This window comes from Carassius auratus, chromosome 24 (genome assembly GCF_003368295.1).
Source record: "Carassius auratus strain Wakin chromosome 24, ASM336829v1, whole genome shotgun sequence".
Lineage (NCBI taxonomy): Eukaryota > Metazoa > Chordata > Actinopteri > Cypriniformes > Cyprinidae > Carassius > Carassius auratus.
In genome coordinates, this window is record NC_039266.1 from 22,597,153 (window position 1) to 22,616,003 (window position 18,851).

Sequence of the window (18,851 nt, forward strand, 5' to 3'; positions counted from 1 at the left end):
CTGGAGCTCAGAGCTGCTCTCACTCGTCTGCTGTTACCATGCTGCGTCTGGTTAGTGTCAACAGCTCAGAACTAGTCAATCAAACTACTAGTTAAACCCAGCTGCTCTAGTTCTACAGAATCAGTGACACGCTTACTGTAGTCATCAGTGCAGGTGCACTCACACACACACACACACACACACACACTCTCTCACACACACACACACACACACACACACACTCTCTCACACACACACACACACACATCACTCTCTCACACACACACACACACACACACACACACACACACACACACACTCTCTCACACACACACACACACACATCACTCTCTCACACACACACACACACACACACACACACACACACACACACACACACACACACACTCTCTCACACACACACACACACACTCTCTCTCTCACACACACACACACACACATCACTCTCTCACACACACACACACACACACTCTCTCACACACACACACACACACACTCTCTCACACACACACACACACACACACACACACTCTCTCACACACACACACACACACACACTCTCTCTCACACACACACACACACACACACACTCTCTCACACACACACACACACACACACACAGACACACACACTCTCACACACACACACACACACACACACACACACACACACACACACCTCTAGCAGCAGCTGGCTCTCAGGGGCACTGCTGGCCGTGGTGTCGCACTCTTTCCCGTTCAGGTGTTTCTCACGAGGGTTTTCCTGAACAGCTGCAGAAACAGGAAAGAATAGAGTGAAATACTTCATTCATTCATTTACAGTAGATTAGACTTCTTATAAGTGACGGGCCTGAAGTTTCTCCTGTGTGAACAATGAACTACAGCTCTGTTCTCTTCCTCTTTTTCAACAACATTATTCAAATCGTAACATAAAAGAAAAGAAAATTTTGTTTGGAAAATCCTCAATCTCTGCCATTATCTTATGTGTTTTTCATGTGCTTCTCATAATAAAAGCATCTCCATGTTGTTGATGAACTGAAATCACTGTAATCAATGCAAATATGACACCATAACTTATCAAAAGTGTCATTTTCCGCTCGAGAAACGCACTGATCTTCATTTGACTTGAGCTGAAACAGCACACACATGAATCATAAAAAAGTGAAACAAGAGTTCCTCTTCCAAACTCACAGTAGTTTGACAATTAATCGATTAAGGCTGGATGCTTTACATGTGTTTGTGACCCTTCAGTGAGTCTCAACTGATTCAGTCGTTAGTTCTTTGGACTGAGTCTGGGTTCACTGTGCTGAATGGTTTGGTGGTGGAGCTCAAGTGAACAGCAGCTCTGTGAGTGAATTCAGCCCCGCCCACTAACCCTTCTGACCAACCAGCACAGGAAGCACACACACACACACACACACACACACACAGAGAGAGAGAGAGGGGCGCTGGCTGAGCGAGCTGCTGCTGTCACGCGATCCAGTCCTCTGTCAATCTGCAGCGTCTCTGACAGACGGCTGGCGTGAGTCCAAGCCCTTGCGTGCAAACTGAGGAAGCCACATTAGCCTATAAAGACTTTCAGAAGAACAACAGCTGTTAAATATTGATGACTGCTGGCAGGCCATGAATGCTCTGAATGCTCAGAAGGTTAAGTCCTGATGTTATGGAGCCTAACGGTTCATTATATGTGCTATTGTGTGTCCGCAGCTCCTCTCTCCATCTTCTGCTGTTATTGTGACATCGCTGTGTTGTTCACATTTGACATTATTAATTCACACTATTCTCGTCCTCTGCTTGGGGAACTTAAACTGTCTCTGTCTAGAATGTCTATACTGATAGTCACATGAATAATTCTCACATTTCTAGTAGAAAACAAACGTTTACATTAATCAAGAAAAGATTAAATAAAAGAATAAACCTGTTTGGATATTTCTGCTAACATCTGCTTTCGGACACAAAGCTAACGAAGCAGAGCTTCTGCCATTCACTAACCTGCTAACATTTGATTTGATTCGTTCTCGTCCAGCGGATCTGTGCACAAAGACACTTGTGTTGAAACACAAATCATATTAACCCAGATGTGTTTGTGTGTGTTAGATCCACCACTACATTTACACAAGTGCACTAAATGTTTGGAACACTTGTTAATGTTTATTGCCATGTTTTCTCTCTCTGCTAAGAATGGACTAAAATCTCCTTCAGTTTCGTTCATATCTGGCTTTATAAAGTCATCCCACATGCAAACTCTCTGGAATGCTGAACTAGTTTTGGGAAAGGGCTATTTTTGTCTCTAATCTATAAGGCAGCAGCTTGACATTCCAGCTTGAGTTTATGAGTTAAAGAGACAGTCTCATATTATTCTCATCTGTCCTCGCAGATCACCGAGCCTCACAGCAACGCAATGCACTCAAGAAACCAAACAGCTGTCTAACCACCATTAATGTTTGGGAAAATAATAAAACATTTTCAGATTTGTTTTGAAATACCTACAACCCAGGCGTATGTTTGAGTTGTGCCAACAGAGAAATGGATATGTTTGGATGCTGTCCAGCGGGTCAAAGTCACCTAACACCTAAAACAGCCATCATGAATTAGCCATACTGATACAGATCACTCACATCACTTGATCCCGGCATATTAGCTGATATTCCAGCCACCGCGCTAGATTAATTACTGCATCATCAGCCCCCATTCATCTGTTCACAGGATATTCATTTAATGGTTAATGTCATCAAACGTAATGTTGGACAAACCTGACAACCAGAACTTGTTTGTCAAAAGTAAAGCAGCACTGCACAAACTCGTGGATAAATCTCCTGACCACACAAGAGACACCTTCGGACGCTCCTCGCTGCGATCGCTTTCACACACCCAGAGAAGACACATTCTCTCATGTGACAGTTGTGTATTTGCTGCATGAATCCTGATCATATGAGAATCTGACAATTACAAACATCTGTTTACACAACAGTTTCTATATATTTCTTTGGGCATCAAAACATAAAAGATCTGTGAAAAAGTAAAGACGTTTTAGCAGTATCATTTAAGACTCGACTCGTGTGAAGCTGGCGTGTGCTCTAGTTAATCACAAACACCACAGACCATTATCACTACCACACCATGGATTTGTTATGGTTTTCTGAGTAAATAAACGGCATGCAGCGGTCAGAGCGGTTCGTCAGGTCTGGATCGAGGCCCGCGAGAATTTCACACTTCAATTCAGCTCAAATGTGTTTCGATTCACACGAGCGTCCAGCATGAAAGCAGAAGTTTGCGTCATTGCTGATTCTCTGTTGCTTGCTCAGATGTATGTACTGGTTATGTATGTTTTGAAGCATGGCTGCTGGCTTGAGCTAGTTCAAAACATAACCAGCATAGGCTTTTTTTTATGGGGTCTTTTGTTCTATTTAAATGTAATTCAGGATAGTCAAATACAGCAAGGTCTCAAAGTCTGATCTACAAGTGCTGTCTGCTTGAACTAACAAAAAAGTCAAACAATTTAATATTTAGCTGAACTGACTTTAGCTTTGCACTTTACAGTGTGAATCCATTGTTGCATTGTTTTGAAAACCTTGTGCAACATCACAATACATCTCTTGTTTGACAATGGGAGACTTGACCAACTCTGTAAAGTCAATTTAGACTCCAGTACATCCCAAAGATCCTAAAGTGGAGTCCAAGTCAGGACTGATTCCCTGAACAACTCATTGACCATTAGAACCCGGTGAATCCTGAAAAAGGTCACAGGATTTTACTTTATACATGGCTGTTTTAGAAATGAAAGAATGCACACTGCAAATAGGCTTAAAAGGATTGTTTTCAATCATATGCCACGCCACAAACATATTAATCGCTGCAATCATGATCTAATCCCAGGTTCTGGAGTATTTAAAATCCTAACAGGATGATTTTTGGCCAGCGGTGTGTTGCAGGTGAATCTGTGGCTGTTGTAATGTGGCTTGGCACGCAACACTTGACCTCGTGGTCCTCTGCACATCAACAGCACAACAGCTTTTCCGCCGTTTCCCCATCAGCAGTGCTTTGATTTATGACGCAGGAATTAATCTCAAATATGTTCAGGATGTTCTGAAGTTTTCTGTTCACAGATGGACTATGATCCTGTGGTGAGGTGCTTTGTTTTGTCTTTCTACTAGAGAGAAAGTAGAGAATGGACTGGGAGTGACATAAGAAACTTTGACGTTGCATTTTTGAAACGACATTAATCGCTCCATCATTTCAAAGTCGAATGAATATTCTCACATAAACAACAGTGTATCTGTCATCTGGTCTCACTTTAGACAGAACGCAACACACTCGAGCTCAATTTGAAGGGCATTCTCATATAGAGAAGAAATTTTATCAAATGAAGTGAAGGCGAGCATCTGACAAACGGTCTGAACACAGTTGTCCAGGATTCCCGGAGCAGCGGGCTAAACCCCAATCCTGGACCGGTTCCCAGGCGTTGCGTGCAGAAGGGCGGATCCAGCGGAGCTGCTGCTGCCCATCAACAAGCAAACCTGTCCAACAGAAGCCACAAACCCCCTTCACTTCCACAGCGCAGCTGGAGGATCAGATGTTTACACTGAAGACAGAAGCTGAGCTGAAAACCATGAACAGACACCAGTAAACACGACTCCCTTTCACACTGGACTCTGGGCTGAGGAGGAGATATTGGCATCAGTATACATCATCTCATGCAATGTATATTCCACTTAATATATATATTTAAACATATATATTATCATAATTTTGTAATATTGTATTTCTGTGTACTAGAAGCTTGTCACCAAGACAAATTCCCTGTGTGTGAACAGACTTGGCAATAAATGCTCATTCTGATTCTGGTTTGTCTTCAGTCAGTTGTGAAACACTCTATACTTTTGCAGACTGCGATGAGAAGCAGCTGTGAAAACAGCAGCGTAGGAACAGCCTGTTTTTTTCCTTTAACCTTCATCTTTGTCACAATCAATGTGTGTTATTCATTATCGATTTAACTAAAATTCCCAAACTATGACTGAAATGGTTTTTGTCTCACTAAACTCCTCAGATTGATGTCGTTGTGCTCTTTCCAGAAGAACCTCCTAAATACACTGAATTTATAAACTGTGGCTGAGGAATGAGCTGGAACATGTGGCCTCCACGCAAAACAAACCGTGGCACGCAACCCTGCGTCGGACGACCCGCTCGCCCAACACACCCTTACTTCATAATACTTTCCTGCTTCTGGACCCAAAGAGCTTTAATTCAGTGCAGTCTGTGAGATTCAGCTCCCAAATAAATCACCCTCATGTTTAAAGACAGTCAACCACAATCTATTTCTCATTCAAAGTTTTATTTCGCTCCACAGCAGATTCTGAATCTAATGTTCATGTTAGTCTTTTACTAACCCTTCATATAACAGTATTAAAGTAGTAAAGTATTTGGCTGAGCGTTTGCCTTCAGTGTCATGTAAATCAACCACAAATGAGACCACAAACCCTGTAATACATCAACATCTAGATCTAGACCTACATATCAGAAAAAAACATCTCAAATAAACTTATAATTAAAAAGAAGGATTATTTAATCTAAACAATCTTGAAAGTTATTTTATCTATGTAATTGATATTTTAATTTGTAATAACAAATGTGCTGTTGGTGTGCACCCATCTTTAATCTGATCTACTCCGTTCATTCAGTCTTATCTGATGATGTCACATACACACACACACACACACACACACACACACACACCTCTAACCCCTAAACCATAACACAAACCTGTGCACATCACTAGATTCAAAGTGAAACATCACCTGAAGCCTGAACCTCACAACTACACACACACACTGTCACTCACACACACTCAAACCAAGAGAGAGTGTGTGTGTGTGTGTGTGTGAAAAGAGGGATAGAGAGAGAGAGATAGTGTGTGTGTGTGGAAAGGAAGTCCCCTGCTCATTTCTGCATTGCTGGTCTCGTGTGCCGTTGAGCAGATCGTTTTCATAAGCATTTCTCTGAGGTCAGCTCTTCGTCTGCCTCAGTCACGCAATCCCCCCCACCAGCGCTGCTACACGCTAGAGCTCTTAAAGAGACAGCACAACACTAATTCTTGCTCACAGCTCAATGTATAGTGCCTCACTGGACTTCAACCACATTCAATCAATATCACAGGCATTTCTACACCTCTTTAGACAATACAGAAATTAACAGGACAACAACCAAGAATGATTTATCAGTTCTGAAATGCAGTAAAACAGCTCTACTGTGGACAATGGGGACATTATTCAGACAAATTCAGTTAAAACCTTGTTCTCATCCAATATTTTGATTACTACAGTTTTTTGCTGATATTTTCTATTGCTCAAACACAGTTTTTCTGCATGTGTTGTTGGAGCATCACTGATGTTGATTTGTTCTTGTTCCTCTGCTGTGATGGAGGAGTTGGATGTTTCTCAGATGACAGAGGAACATATAGAGGAGTCCTGGGTTGATTAGACGAGTGTTTGTGTATGCAGTATTACAGTCACACGCTCCATATTTTACAGTGTGTTAGCATGAGCTTTTCAGTTCCAGCAGCTCATAACAACATCAGCGCCAGGCCCGAGGCTCGTGCGAGTCCAATCAGCCCCATTAGGACATAAACACAGCCGTTTGAAGCCTCATTCACATCGTCACAGCTTCGCACGCGAGAGAGAGATGCTCCAGCGCCAGCTGATCCTGTAACAGCCCAATATTCCTAGTCTTTTCAGCTGCTGCTGCTAGTGTTTCACTGTCCTACACTCACAAACACCATCACACACCTCTGAAGGTCTACCGACTAGACATGAACCCTAAACCTGCTGCATTTCTGGAAAATAAAGAAAAATGACTACTCGAATCATGGGAAATAATTTCTCCCCTTTCTATTCCTTTCACATCCCAAACACACGCACAGAGATCTGTTTGGGAAATTACTCATGCTGGTGCACATTGTTTTAGTCACGGCATGAAAAGTGTTTGAAAAGAATCTGAAACATCCTCTATCCAGCAGCAGCTGTTCAGCTCTTCAGTGTGTGTGTGTGTGTGTGTGTGTGTGTGTGGCATATGATGCAAACAAACACTTGCATCATTAGAAGAGAAAATTTTGCTGTCCGCACGCAAAGTGAAAATAATACATCAAAACAACTGCTGAATGCAAACAACCCTGAACCTGATACCCTGAGTCCGTGTGTGTGTGTTTACATAGCTATACTTTGTCTCCAGAAGTTAGTTAAATCTAGCAAAATCAGCCAGTCATCAAAGGTCATGGGTCAATATTTTTAAAAGAAAAGATTCTCAACAAACATTAAATGAAATGAACATGAATTGATATGCTACACCGTAATACACTTGTGCATTTAGCAGTTTATCACACTAACTAGAGCATTAATGACTAAGCATAGCATTCCAATCACTGCAAATGACCCGAGAGGCAGGACTGCACAATAAATATGTTATATTAAACCTCTGTATGTGACATCATCGGCCCTGCAACTAATCAGAACAGCAGGTGTGATTGACACGCCCACTTCGCCTATAAACTTCCTCCAAAAGAAACTTTAAATCCAAAACTTGGCTGTAAATTCAGACACAAACAGTCTGACTGAATAACCTCACAGAATGATGAAGGATAAACACTGACTTGTTTCTTAAAAGATACAGTGAAATATACTGTGTGTGTGACGTGTGTGTTGGACAGATTCACACACCAGCAGATCCTGTGACGTCACGACAAGCAGCCAATCACAGCACGACACTGAGGGTCTGTTCAATACTTCAGATGATCTTCCTCAAACGTGGCCTGAGGCTTTAGGATCGCTGCCAAACAGCAGAGTCACGCAACACAGTGCTGAAACACTGTATTCATTAGCCACTAAAGTACATGTAAAACCCTAACACTATGCACACACACACACACACACACACACACTCTGTCTCTCTATCACACACGCACTCTCTCTCTCTCTCTCTAGCTCTATCACACGCAAAGACACACTCTCTCTCTTTCTCTCTCTCTCTCACACACACACACACACACACACTCTCTCTCTGTCTCTCTCTCTCACATACACACACACACACACACACACACTCTCTCTCTCTGTCTCTCTCTCTCTCACACACACACACACACACACTCTCTCTCTCTCTCTCTCTCTCTCTCACACACACACACACACACACACTCTCTCTCTCTCTCTCTCTCTCTCTCTCACACACACACACACACACACACACTCTCTCTATCACACACGCACTCTCTCTCTCTCTCCTAGCTCTATCACACGCAAAGACACACTCTCTCTCTTTCTCTCTCTCTCTCACACACACACACACACACACACTCTCTCTCTGTCTCTCTCTCTCACATACACACACACACACACACACACTCTCTCTCTCTGTCTCTCTCTCTCACATACACACACACACACACACACTCTCTCTCTAAGTGTGACTGCATCATATAATAACTGCTGTTAATAATGTTCATCGTCTGGCTGACTACGTCTTGTATAAACTTTTCTGAAAAATCCTGTCAAACGCACACAAACTGACAGTCACCACTTATAAGCTACTACTAAATATTGTAGAAACATAATTTTCTGTAAAATTGCTTTGTAATGATTAATTGAATTTATACAGAAACACTTTTAAAATCAATGTGATTGTTTTGTGTCGGATGCTCAGATCGTAACAGATCTCCAAACTTAAAGCTTTTCTAGAGACACTACTGAAGCTTGTGATGCTTCTAATAATCTCCTCCGTGTCTGTGGGTCGATGCTTTCTTAACTCATTAACTGATCTCATTAACACTCACATGAAGCTAGTGATGGGCCTGAGATTGAGTTCAAAGCGTCACGTGGACATTTGCAGGATGATCTTCAGAAGGAAGATAATTCAGTTGACAGTGAAGCTCTGAAGACCAACAAGAGTGTGAAAACATATATACAACCAGAACCGACGATTACTGGCATATTAAAATACTAAAAACATGATAGAGTCCTGTAAATGACCAACTAAACAGTCAGCAGGTTTAGAGCAGGTTGGAGACAGTGTGTTTGTGGTCAAATATCACTTGATTTGGTGTGACTGAGATGATCTGTATTTGAAGAGATGATGAATTCACACTGCAGTTTCTGTGCTTCAGTGGACTGTGAATCTGAACGGCCGACTGCCCACGGCTGAAGACAATTGCATCTGACAGGCTCCAACCATGATGTTGGGCCAACAAAGACTTCCACTCCATTACCTTCATGAGCAAACACTCACTGAACAGGCGCTTGAACTTCCCTGTACTGCAGAGACGCAAGCAGCCGATCTCCGTATTCTTCAGGATCTCTTCATTTCTCTTGCATTCAGAACTATTGATATTCATACTATTCATTATTTAAGGGGTCATAAACTAAGAGACCAAAAGTCCCTTGATCATATAAGAGGTCACTGTAATATGAAAATATTATTTTTGTAAGTGTGAAAACAGCTTATATTGAAGGCAGTTGGCCAAACGACAGCTTGTGGAATGTACTACTCTACGATGTTATAGTGTGGATAAACACCGCCTCCACAGAAGAAGATCAACACCTGCTTCTGCTCTCTGTGTGTGTGTGTGTGTGTGTGTAGTTTGGATGGGTTAAATTCAGAGCATGAATTCTGAGCATGGGTCACCATATTTGGCTGTCACATCACCTTTACTTTCATTACTGCCTGTTTAGCCACGCCCACCGATTATACATTACTGTCTGTTAGTCCCCACCCACCAATTTGCATATGTAGTGTTTTCTGGATAGGCACAGAAACCAAATGATAAAGATGCTCGGAAAACTACAACACTGCACTGGCTCCCTATCAAACATCGTATAGATTTTAAAATATTGCTTATTACTTATAAAGCCCTGAATGGTTTAGCACCTCAGTATTTGAGTGAGCTCCTTTTACATTATACTCCTCTACGTCCGCTACGTTCTCAAAACTCAGGCAATTTGATAATACCTAGAATATCAAAATCAACTGCGGGCGGCAGATCCTTTTCCTATTTGGCGCCTAAACTCTGGAATAACCTACCTAACATTGTCCGGGAGGCAGACACACTCTTGCAGTTTAAATCTAGATTAAAGACCCATCTCTTTAACCTGGCTTACACATAACATACTAATATGCTTTTAATATCCAAATCCGTTAAAGGATTTTTAGGCTGCATTAATTAGGTAAACCGGAACCGGAAACACTTCACATAACACCCGATGTACTTTCTACATCATTAGAAGAATGGCATCTACACTAATATTAGTCTGTTTCTCTCTTATTCCGAGGTCACCGTGGCCACCAGATCCAGTCTGTGTCCAGATCAGAGGGTCACTGCAGTCGCCCGGATCCAGTACGTATCCAGACCAGATGGTGGATCAGCACCTAGAAAGGACCTCTACATCCCTGAAAGACAGCGGAGACCAGGACAACTAGAGCCCAGATACAGATCCCCTGTAAAGACCTTGTCTCAGAGGAGCACCAGGACAAGACCACAGGAAACAGATGATTCTTCTGCACAATCTGACTTTGCTGCAGTCTGGAATTGAACTACTGGTTTCGTCTGGTCAGAGGAAAACTGACCCCAACTGAGCCTGGTTTCTCCCAAGGTTTTTTTCTCCATTCTGTCACCGATGGAGTTTCGGTTCCTTGCCACTGTCGCCTCTGGCTTGCTTAGTTGGGGTCACTTCATCTACAGCGATATCATTGACTTGATTGCAAATAAATGCACAGACACTATTTAACTGAACAGAGATGACATCACTGAATTCAATGATGAACTGCCTTTAACTATCATTCTGCATTATTGACACACTGTTTTCCTAATGAATGTTGTTCAGTTGCTTTGACGAAATGTATTTTGTTTAAAGCGCTATATAAATAAAGATGACTTGACTTTGACTCAGTGTCAAGCTGTGGAAAAACAGTGTTTGCATTGCCTTCCTTCTGATACCAACATTAGGAAAGACTGGATGAACTTTATTTGTAATGAAGTTCCAGACTGCGTCAGAAAGAACTCGTTCCTTTGTTCTCTTCATTTTACTGTGGATTCGTTTACAAACAAGACACAATTGACTGTTCATAAAGAGCTTGATTGACAGGTGATCTGACCAGTCAGAATGCAGATATCATGTGCCTCCATTGCTATCTGCTATCTTGCCTGACATCTACAGCCTGTCTCCGTAGAAATCCATGTTAAAACACGGTAAAAAGATTGACTTAACTTAATTGAAACTTTTTTAATATAACTAAAAATAAACATTTTGTCAGGGTTAAGCTGTGCTGTTGTTGGATGCCACAGTGCTGGTAATAAGCTAAGGAATTACATTCAAGTACTTGTTTTGCTAACCAGAAAATCTGTTATGTCTGGTGCTGTATGCATGGCTTGCATTGTTTAAAGGTGACATATCATAAAAATCTGACATTTTCAGGTTTAAAGTGCTATAATCAGGTACCCAGTGCACCTACCAACCAAGAAAACATGAAGAAGATAAATCTAGTAACGTTGTTTTGGTCAAGGTTAAGTTTCCACTACGGCGGGTCATTTTGATTTCGCAAGCGACAGCAGTGTACAGTTCTAATGCCATGGTGAAAGTCTGAGCAAAACATTCTACTGTTCTCTACAGAACACTGTTTAGAGTCCCAGCCCCAGAGCAGTGGATTTATAGTGGATTATTTATTGATTTATTTACTGTATATTGCTGCTGCCACACAGATCTAAAATAAACATGCAATTTATTTACCAGCAGTTTACCTTCACAGACACAACGGACTGTTTTGAAAAACACACACACACACACACACGCAGCAGTGAGCAGTGGGCAGCTATAGATCCAGTGTCCGGGGAGCACCGGGGGGTTCAGTGTCTCGCTCAAGGGCTCTTCAGTCGTGAGAGCACTGTTCATTCACTCCCTCCACCTACAACTCCTGCCAGCACCGAGACTCAAACCAGTGAGCTTCTTATAACTAGTCTGACTCTCTCACCATTAGGTTACATCTGCCCCATTTTTATAACTCATGTGTTTTTAACATAAACGTGTGTGAATGAGAACTTAATTTAGTACTCACATGCTGTGACAGCCGTTTTCTGTCAGAGTGCTTTGCATGTGAGCACTCAGAAAACCGTGTATGTTTTAAAACGCATGATTTCAGCAAGAGAAACATGATAATCAGAACCTAAACAGATGTTTTTAGCAGGTATGAGATGTAATGAGGCAGCTCTATGCTGGAAAATGGGGTGGAGAGCAGAAGCTCATTTGCATTTAAAGACACAGACATGAAAAACAGTGTATTTTTGTTTCCACTCAAACTCAAAATTATATAATAAATGATCTGTGGAGTATTTAATGATGGAGATTTATTATAGAACCAGCTTTACTGACAAGATGTGCATTAAATATTGCATGCAATTTATCGTGCAGCCCTGCTGTGTATGTACATCATGAAATTAGTTTCAGTTATTAGCACCCGTTGTAGCCATATAAGCTTGGAGCTGTAAATCTGTGCAATATAAGAAGGTGAGTAAAAGAGACCTTCACTGTGATTAATACATTTTTATTTATTAGGCCAAGCAATGACTATAATAACCACTAAAAATCTAAAAGGGATATTCATTAAATTATATAGTTCTATTGTTCAGTGATTGATGGTTTGAGGATCCAGACACAAAACCAGTAATTTAATCTGTGCATAAATAGCCTACATATTAAAGTAGGAATAAAAATAAACATTTATTGCTTAAGTACGTGCTTAAGCACATTAATCATATTTGCTGTAGATCAGACTTAATAACAGCAGTTTTAATAAACAAAAATATTCTAAATATATACAAAGATGTGTTGCTTCAGCATTGCAAAGGTTTTATTCCCATTATTAACTCATAAAACCCCAGTTCACGCTGATGCTCAGGGCTATATGTTATTATTGTCTTATTTGATTACTGTCATCTCTGCGGTTGTGCTTTAAAGACACAACTGCGTGTTTGTCCAATGTCTTACCAAACTACAGTAATTTATCGTATTATCATAATCAATTTGTGCTTATTCACAATTCTAATGTAAATATGAGGAATATACATTTAAATACATATTATTCAAAATATCATTATCCAAAATAGCTAGATCTAAAACATTGGATCATTTTTAGCAGCACATCGCCCAGCTATTAAACTGCCCAATGTTATATGTCTGTGTATTGTGAAAAGTGCTATAAAATCTGACTTCCTTTTACCTGAAATAGAAATAGGACTATATCATTCCCTGTAGCTTACGAGTCTGAATGATGAATTGTTTTCACCCCCTTACAATTTAATACTGTGAAAAAAATAAAAACTATTTAAACATGTAATTAAAAATTAAACTCAACATTAAATCATGGATTAAAAATCTAATATTATTATTAAAAGTGTAGTATGGCAATTATTTTTTAACTTAAAAACTACTTAGCATATACTTCTATAAATAACACAAATAACTTTCCAGAACTCTTTGGTTTTCTGAAAATAATAATATGTATGTCATATAATGATACTGTACGGTTATTTTGAGTTGCCCTGGTAATCTGAGGTGTTTTGTTTGTTTTGCTATCACGTGGACACAGACGTGCCGCGGTTTCTCTCCACAGATTTTACACACATCCTGGAGACTCTTCTTGTTCTTCAAACACACACATGAAAGCGGAGCAGAGGCCTGCGCTGACGTGCGAGTGACGTCTCCGCTTCCTGTGGCTGATCCGATCTCCTTCCTTCTTCAAGCTCCTGGTTCGTGCAGGATGAGCGTTTAGACGCGTCTTGCTCAAGCCGTTTCCTCTCAGTCAGAGTTCATCCTGAAAAACTTTCTACATTCAGGCCAAAGAGCGTCTTTCACGAAACACTAGTGCCTGACGAACACAGCTACAGCAAATCAAATGTGATGCTGTAAGTCTGTGTGTGAGATGATGGACGGACAGAGACTGAGATCCATCAAAGACTGGCTAACGCTGTCTCAGACAGACTGAGAGCGTATGTGGCTTGAGTTTTAATGAGACGAGAAGGATTTGGGATCATGCCGAGTTTAAGTTTTCACACACACAAGTGAATGCATTAAAGATTTTCAGATTTCATTTGTAGAAGCCTTAAACACGATATTAAATATGTGCCCTGAGTTTTGTGAGACATAATAAGTTCAGTCAGTGTTTTCCCAGAAACATCGTTACCTACAGGCAGTGTTTAAGTGGGCCGGTACACACCGGTACTCAGTCCCGCCCCTGCCAAATATAGCTCTTGAGCGTACCGCCACCTAACCCTGACCCAGCTACAGAACAGGAATGACAGCAGGTTGTGAGAGCATCTGAACACACAGTGAGGCCAAGACCTTTGGACAACGGCCTGGTGTCAAGAAGGGCAGCAAAGAAGCCACATCTCTCCAAGAAAAACATTAAGGACAGACTGAAATTCTGCATTCAGCCAATCATGGTGACCCATAATCAGAATTAGTGCTCTGCATTTAACCCATCCAAAGTGCACACACACACACACACACACACACACTACCATGAGTCCTGTGATGTGCCAATAGTGAAGCATCCTGAGACTATCCATGTGTGAGGTTGCTTTTCAACCAAGGGAGTGGTTCTCTCATAATTCTGCCCAAAAACACTGCCAGGAATACAGAATGGTATCAAATGAGAGACTTTTTCCAACGATCCATGAGCAGTTTGGTTATGATCCGTGCATTTCCCAGCATGATGGAGCACCATGTCACAAAGCTGAAGTGATAAAGAAGTGTCTCAAAGATCATTACGATCTCAATCCCTCAGAGAACCGGTCGGTCAAGCAGAAGCCCACAACTTGCACTGCAAAAAATTATATTCTTACTTGGATATTTATACTAAAAAACAAGACAAAATACTAATTCTTGAATCAAGATGATTTTAACGTACAAGTCAAATTACTTTAGATATTGTCTTATTTTCTTTATAAAAAAAGATAAAAAAATGTTTTAGATTTTGCTAAAAACAAGCACAAATATCTGCCAAAGGGACAAGTAAAATAATCTTGTTTAGTCTTTGAATTAAGATAATTTTTCTTACCCCACTGGCAGATATTTTTGCTTATTTTAAAGAACAACTATTAATATCTTAATCATTTTACTTGTCAAGTAAATGAATCTTGATTCAAGAATGTTTAGACATTAATATTAGAAAACAAGACAAAAAGTAAGTAAGAAAATCATTATTTGTTTGTGAACACTAATAAGGCAAGAATATATCACCATCAGTCCATCAGCTCCATCATGACAGAGTTTATGAAGAACAAGGGTAAACACTGTAAATATTCATCATTATATTTTTTGTCAATAAAAGCCTTTAAAACTTTATGATATGTGTATCGTTTTTTCGTACACCATAGAAACATGTGGAAAAATAAACTACAAATACTGAAGCAGCAATCTTTCCAAAATACAAAATTTATGTCACTGCCAAAACTTTTGCCGTGACTGTATTCACTGTATATTACTCATTTATTTATATATACCGATTTTATTCAAATTAAACAAAACAAATGGTCCTGAAAATTACCAGATGCTTTTTAACTGAAACTGAGACATTTTTATAACGATCTTGAGTTAACGAGAAAGTATGTGGCCTTGCAAGTGTTTTCACACTTTAATACATTAATACACATTTGTATTTATTTATTTTTTTAATAAAACCCACATCTTAAAACTCTTCTCAGTAATGGTCCTGCAGCTCAAACAGTGGATTGTGGTTCAGTTTCTAGTTATCTGTATTGTGAGTAATTTGGATAACAGGGTCTGCTAAATGCATACATGTAAGAGTTTTCCATAAATAACTAATCGAGCGCGTGTTAAATGAGCTTCAGCTGCAGTCACACAACGCTGTTTCTTGATCAATGTCTCTATATGATCTCTCATCACTACTGTTGTTTCCTACCAGCACTAATAATCACCACACATATAATACTGCATGTCACATCTAATCACTTCCATTTCTTTCCTTTCTATTTGAACATCAATATTTCTGAATTATAATTCAGAGTTTTCCAAACCAGTCATTATTTCTTACACTAAAGTCTCCATCAGTTATTAAACATTACACACACACTGTGTGGCTCCTGACAGAAGTTTCCCAGCATTCCCTGTATTTCTCACCTCTCACACCCTCTAGTGGTGATGGGAAACACTTCAACATGAGATGAGCACATCAAAGATATCATACATACATATTGTACATATCAAAGAGCATGCTGAAGAAAATAAATAAATAAAGTGTCATTTTTTTTTTAGTTGAGCAAGAAGGTTTTTTATTTCATGCATTTATTGATTTAATGTTTAACTGAAGTGATGATTTATTTAATTTAAAAGAATATGTCTATAAACTTGTCTTGACAGCTATGTAAGCACTGCACAAACGATCTCAAAGACCAACACACACATCCAGGAGCTCAAATACACAAACTCAGACGAGTGTGTGTGTGTGTGTGTGTGTGTTCATGTGTGATCCACATTAATCCATCCCCTGATCATTTCTAACCTCCATCAAACACTTCAGCACTTAAAAAAACATAAAGATCTAGTATTTCAGAATACTGGAGAATTACTCAACATATTATACTATCATTTTGCATTATTGAGACACTGTTTTCCAAATGAATGTTGTTCAGTGCTTTGACGCAATGTATTTTGTTTAAAGCGCTATATAAATAAAGGTGATTGATTGATTGATTGATTGATATTCCAGTTTGAAAGCAAAGGCAGTAAAACAGTATATCACACAATTCTGCTCAGACAAGTAAAAAATAAAAGCATGTTGTTTTTGTCAAATATGAGCTGAACACTCATAAAGACATTTTCTGTGAGGTCTGATATAAAGGTCAGTGCAAACACACACACACTCTCTCTCTCACACACACACACTCTCTCTCTCTCTCTCTCTCTCTCTCTCTCACACACACACACTCTCTCTCTCTCTCTCTCTCACACACACACACACACACTCACCGCTGAAGAAGCTCTTGACCCGCAGGTAGCTGACGCTCAGACGCAGGACGGACAGTTTGTCCAGTTTGGAGATGATCTCAGGGGAGAAGGGCAGCAGTCCGGCGAGTCGCTCCAGCTCAGCGTTCAGACGGTCGCGGTGTCGCTTCGACGGGTTCGACTTCTCCGTCACTGCCGCTGGTTTTCTGCTGGACACAACAACAACGAGACAGAATCAACTGAGCTCAAGCCTCAGAGATCAACAGCAGCAGGACTACAACACACCGCACACATTCACAGAAAACACTCTTTACTCTGCATTAAACCACATTCAGAAGAACAGAGCAAATACATGTTCTCTTTACATTTCACACAGCACAGACAGCACAGACAGCACTACAAACACACATCTTTGAGCTGTAATATATCTCTCATAATGTTCAGTGTCACAAATAACATCTATTATTAATGTGACAGTCTAACTAAATTCACTCAGCACAGATTCATATTATGAATGATAACAGATAAAGAATGATCATTTAATAAAAAGTTGAGACTTTAAAATTCACCGGGCCTGAGATAAATTCTTATTCTGCCACAAAATTAGGAAATTTATAACCAGTGTATAAGGATCTAGAACTACCCGGCTTGAGAAGGTGAGGTTTAAAGGTGATATTCAGTCAAATATTCAGTGATGTTCTTCATCTCGCAGCAAACTGAACACATTATTTCACTCGGTTCACGAAGCCAAATTATTAAATGAATGAATGAATTTCTCACACCAGACTGACCCTTGACCCCGGGGACCGGTCACTTTATCAGAGATGAAGACTCTAGCAAACGGCAGCAGGTGCGTCTGACTCTCAATCACACAGCGATCGGACGCTTCACGAGCTCCAGCTTTAGTTCAGGACTCGAGTCATTACTGAACTCTTCAAACGAAGCTATAATCAAAACACAAGCCTCATCTCCGGACGGTTCTGACTTCACAGAGCGATTCTAATCTTCTGAGGTTTATCAAGGTTTCTTCGCTGCGTTCTGGTCTCAATATTGATATCTTTTCCAATCATTTCAAAGTCTTTCTCTTATATTCATCATGAGTGTCACATAAGCATTTAATGTTCCAAAGAAAAATGATTAATAGTATTATTAGTAGTAGTAGTAGTAGTATTGTTGTTGTTGTTTTAACCCATAAAATGAATTATCATTATTATTGTCGATATAGTTAAGGGACGTGTTTCAGGATGTTTTGATTTAGGAAACCAATCCTTCCATTGAGAGCTTCTGATAAACCCTGCTGATAGTGAATAAGATAACGAGTCTTACTGTTTCTGGACGGGTTTCCTCCTCTTCCTCCCAGCGTACAGACAGTCTCCAGGAGGAATCATCTTCACCAACAGATGCTCTGAAACACAGACAGGCTCCTAACAATAACTCATTACATTCAGTTTGATATCTATCATTAATCACACTGATTACACTGGTTTAAATACAGAACCAAATGAATGATTGATTCAAAGATTCATTCCTAAGCGATTCTGGTGCTGTTTACAGTCAAAGCAAGCATCTGTAATAATCAATAAATCAATATGAAAGTACCTGCTGTGTGATGATCGAGCGCAGAATGAGCTGCAGCAGAAACTCGCCTGTGTTTGTGTGTGTGTGTGTGTGTGTGTGCGTGAGTGTGTGTGTTTGCTGTTATATAGTGTGTTTCAGTTGGCGGATTCCACAGAATGACACGCCGGACTCTTCGCACGCGATTCTGAGCCACACACACACACACACACACACACACACACACACACACACACTGAGGGGAGGGATCTCTCTCTCTCTCAGTCTCTTCAGAAGC

General features: G+C 40.3%; 1 protein-coding gene and 1 pseudogene across 1 annotated transcript in view; one reads left to right on the forward strand and one right to left on the reverse strand.

Moving 5' to 3' along the window:
- The window catches only part of LOC113042674 (aryl hydrocarbon receptor repressor-like), a 24,760-nt gene extending 5,983 nt beyond the window's left edge, over positions 1–18,777 (reverse strand). Inside the window, exons 1-4 of the mRNA XM_026201686.1 lie at positions 18,599–18,777; positions 18,326–18,404; positions 17,024–17,205; positions 679–770 (exon numbers count right to left, since the gene is read on the reverse strand). Coding sequence (XP_026057471.1) covers positions 679–770; positions 17,024–17,205; positions 18,326–18,387 — 336 coding nt within the window. The 5' untranslated portion in view covers positions 18,388–18,404; positions 18,599–18,777. The remainder of the gene's footprint in view (positions 1–678; positions 771–17,023; positions 17,206–18,325; positions 18,405–18,598) is intronic.
- Positions 1–18,851, forward strand: part of LOC113042671 (receptor-type tyrosine-protein phosphatase mu-like) — a 673,064-nt pseudogene that overhangs the window by 95,424 nt on the left and 558,789 nt on the right.